The 2,751-nt window shown below is 38.0% G+C and overlaps 1 protein-coding gene across 1 annotated transcript; it reads right to left on the bottom strand.

Moving 5' to 3' along the window:
* Positions 1-1,609: 1,609 nt before the first annotated feature.
* Positions 1,610-2,104, bottom strand: LOC110931327. Its single transcript, XM_022174725.1, has one exon. The coding sequence runs from the start codon at positions 2,102-2,104 to the stop codon at positions 1,610-1,612; it is 495 nt and encodes a 164-aa protein (XP_022030417.1).
* Positions 2,105-2,751: the final 647 nt, after the last annotated feature.

Genomic DNA, 2,751 nt, shown 5'->3' on the forward strand with positions numbered 1-2,751 from the left:
CTCGGCTCGTGAGTTGTTTTTCAAGCTCGGGCTCGGCTCGTTTATTATTTATTATTCGAAACCGGCCACCACCACCACTCACCGGCCGCCACCACCACCGGCCACCACCACTACTCATCACCACCGCCATCGGCCACTACTCACCGGCCACCACCATTACTCACCACCACCAACATCACCGACCACCACAACCAACACTCACCGACCACCACCACCGGCCATCACCACCGGCCACCACCACTACTCACCACCACCACCACTCACCGGCCACCACCACCATTCACCGGCCACCACCACCACTCACTGGCCACCACCACTACTAACCACCACCACTCACCACCACCACTCACCACCACCACTCACTGGCACCACCACTACCAACCACCACCACTCGCCGGCCACCACCACCACCACCACCACTCACCACCACCTCTCATCACCACCACTCACCGGCCATGATTAAGCGGGTCAATAACCTAGTGTTATTATAAAACTCTAGCGAATAAACGTCCTATAAAACTTATGTTTTACGACTCAAATATCAAGTGTCCTATTACGATATATTAAAATAACACCATAATGATTAAGCATCCTATAAAGGTTAAAGTTATAAGGCCCTAGTGTCAAGTGTGCTATTAAGTTATGTTATAATAGAACTCTAGCGAATAAGCGTCTTATAAAACTAATATTTTATGACTCAAATATTCAGGTCTCCTATTACAGTGTATTATAATAACACCATAATGATTAAAAGTCCTATAAAGGTTAAATTTATAAGACCCAAGTGTCAGGTGTCTTTTTAAGTTATATTATAATAAAACTCTAGCGAATAAGCGTCCTATAAAACTAATATTTTATGACTCCAATATCGAGTGTCCTATTACGGTGTATTATAATAACACCATAATGATTAAGCGTCCTATAAATTTTAAAGTTATAAGACCCAAGGTCAAGTGTCCTATTAAGTTAAGTTCTAATATGACTTCGACTAGAAACGGTCCTATAACACTGAACATTTATGACTTAACTACAACGTGTCCTATTAAGTTATGTTATAATAGGACCCCAGATGATCAAGTGTCCTAATACAATACCACATAATGGGACACTAACAATTAAATGTCTTATAAAGTACTTTATTAGGATCTACATTTTAAGTGTCCTATTAAATTATATGATAATAGGACCCCAAAAAATCATCCATCCTATTAAATAGTTTTTTAGGACATCGGATTAGTAGAGTATATTATAAAAGGACCCCAAAAGTTCATTAGTCCTATTAAATAGTTTTTAGGACCCTCTTTTACAAGCGTCCCACAGAAAAGGTCCTAAAAAGCCATTTTTGTTGTAGTGTCCTAACAACAGTTCCTCCATTATACCCAACAGACGTTGCCAGGTTGACAGATGTTTAGTATCATCATAGATTTTGTAAAACTTCTTTGTAAACCACATTAGTAGTGGTTGTACAGACTCGTTTCTCTTTATCACAAATCAAAACTTTCAACCCCTTCCTACTTTTTACTCTAGATACAACAACATAGAGCTGGCCATGATAAATACTGGATGTGGAAGATATAAACCAACACGCTCCAATGATTGTCCTTGACTTTTATTTATTGTCATAGCAAAAACACAGTGAAAGTGGGAATTGTCTTCGAGAAATCTTCACTAGTATTCTTTTATCAGAAAGTGTCATCTTCAGTCTTGAAATCAAAGTATGATGACCTATTTTAGTCCATGTGATAATCTTTGCTTCAATCACAACTTTTTCGTGCCGCGTGACTTGTAAACGTGCACCGTTACACAATCTATTTGCCTGATCAATGTTTCTGAGTAACATCACTGGAGCACCAAGTTTCAGTATTAATTTATGATTAGGTAAACCAGATAAACGAAGATTGTTTAACACATCAGGAGGAAACAATGCCATATTAAACTCTGATTCATCCTCAGATTGGCATAAACTATCTGAACTAAAATAAACCTTTTCTTCACCAGGCAGACTCTCTAACAACTCTTTATTTATTGAATCCACTACTTTATTAGTTGGAGCAAGAATCGCTCTTTGTTGGAAATACGCTAAATCCCACAAAAACTTATTCATGTCCGGATATGTAAATGAAATGAGAGAAGAAATAGGATTGACTTAGTCAAGAATAAGTAAATCAGTATCTATCTCACCATCATTTTCTTCACCAAGCAGACCATCACCAAGCTTTAAAATCTATTCTCCAAATTCCTTTATTTCTTTCAAATCTGCTTCCTGACAACCAACTCTTAATCTCATATTCTTAGTTAGCTTTAGTACTTGACAGTATTGCCATATATAAGAAGAATTCAAAGAAGCATTGACTATCATTATTCTGCTACCTTTAGGGATGACCTGAAGAATTTGTCTAAAATCACCACCAAATAGAATGACCTTTCCCCCAAACGGCTTGGATTCCATGTTCGGTTGACTAGAACGTGATATGTCTCTCATTGTTCTATCAAGAGCCTCGAAACAATGCTTATGAGTCATAGGTACTTCATCCCAAATAATCAAAGGTTGCTCTTTTAATTAAATCACCTAACTCAGTATTTGGCTCTATCGAACATATTGATTTCACATTAATGTTGATTGGAATTATAAACCTTGAATGAGCAGTTCTACCACCATCCAACAAAAGTGAAGCAATTCCACTGGATGCAACATTCAATACAATTCCACCATAACCCTATAAGAAAACACACCTCCATCACCTTTTTCAA

The sequence above is a fragment of the Helianthus annuus genome, chromosome 3 (genome assembly GCF_002127325.2).
Source record: "Helianthus annuus cultivar XRQ/B chromosome 3, HanXRQr2.0-SUNRISE, whole genome shotgun sequence".
NCBI lineage: Eukaryota > Viridiplantae > Streptophyta > Magnoliopsida > Asterales > Asteraceae > Helianthus > Helianthus annuus.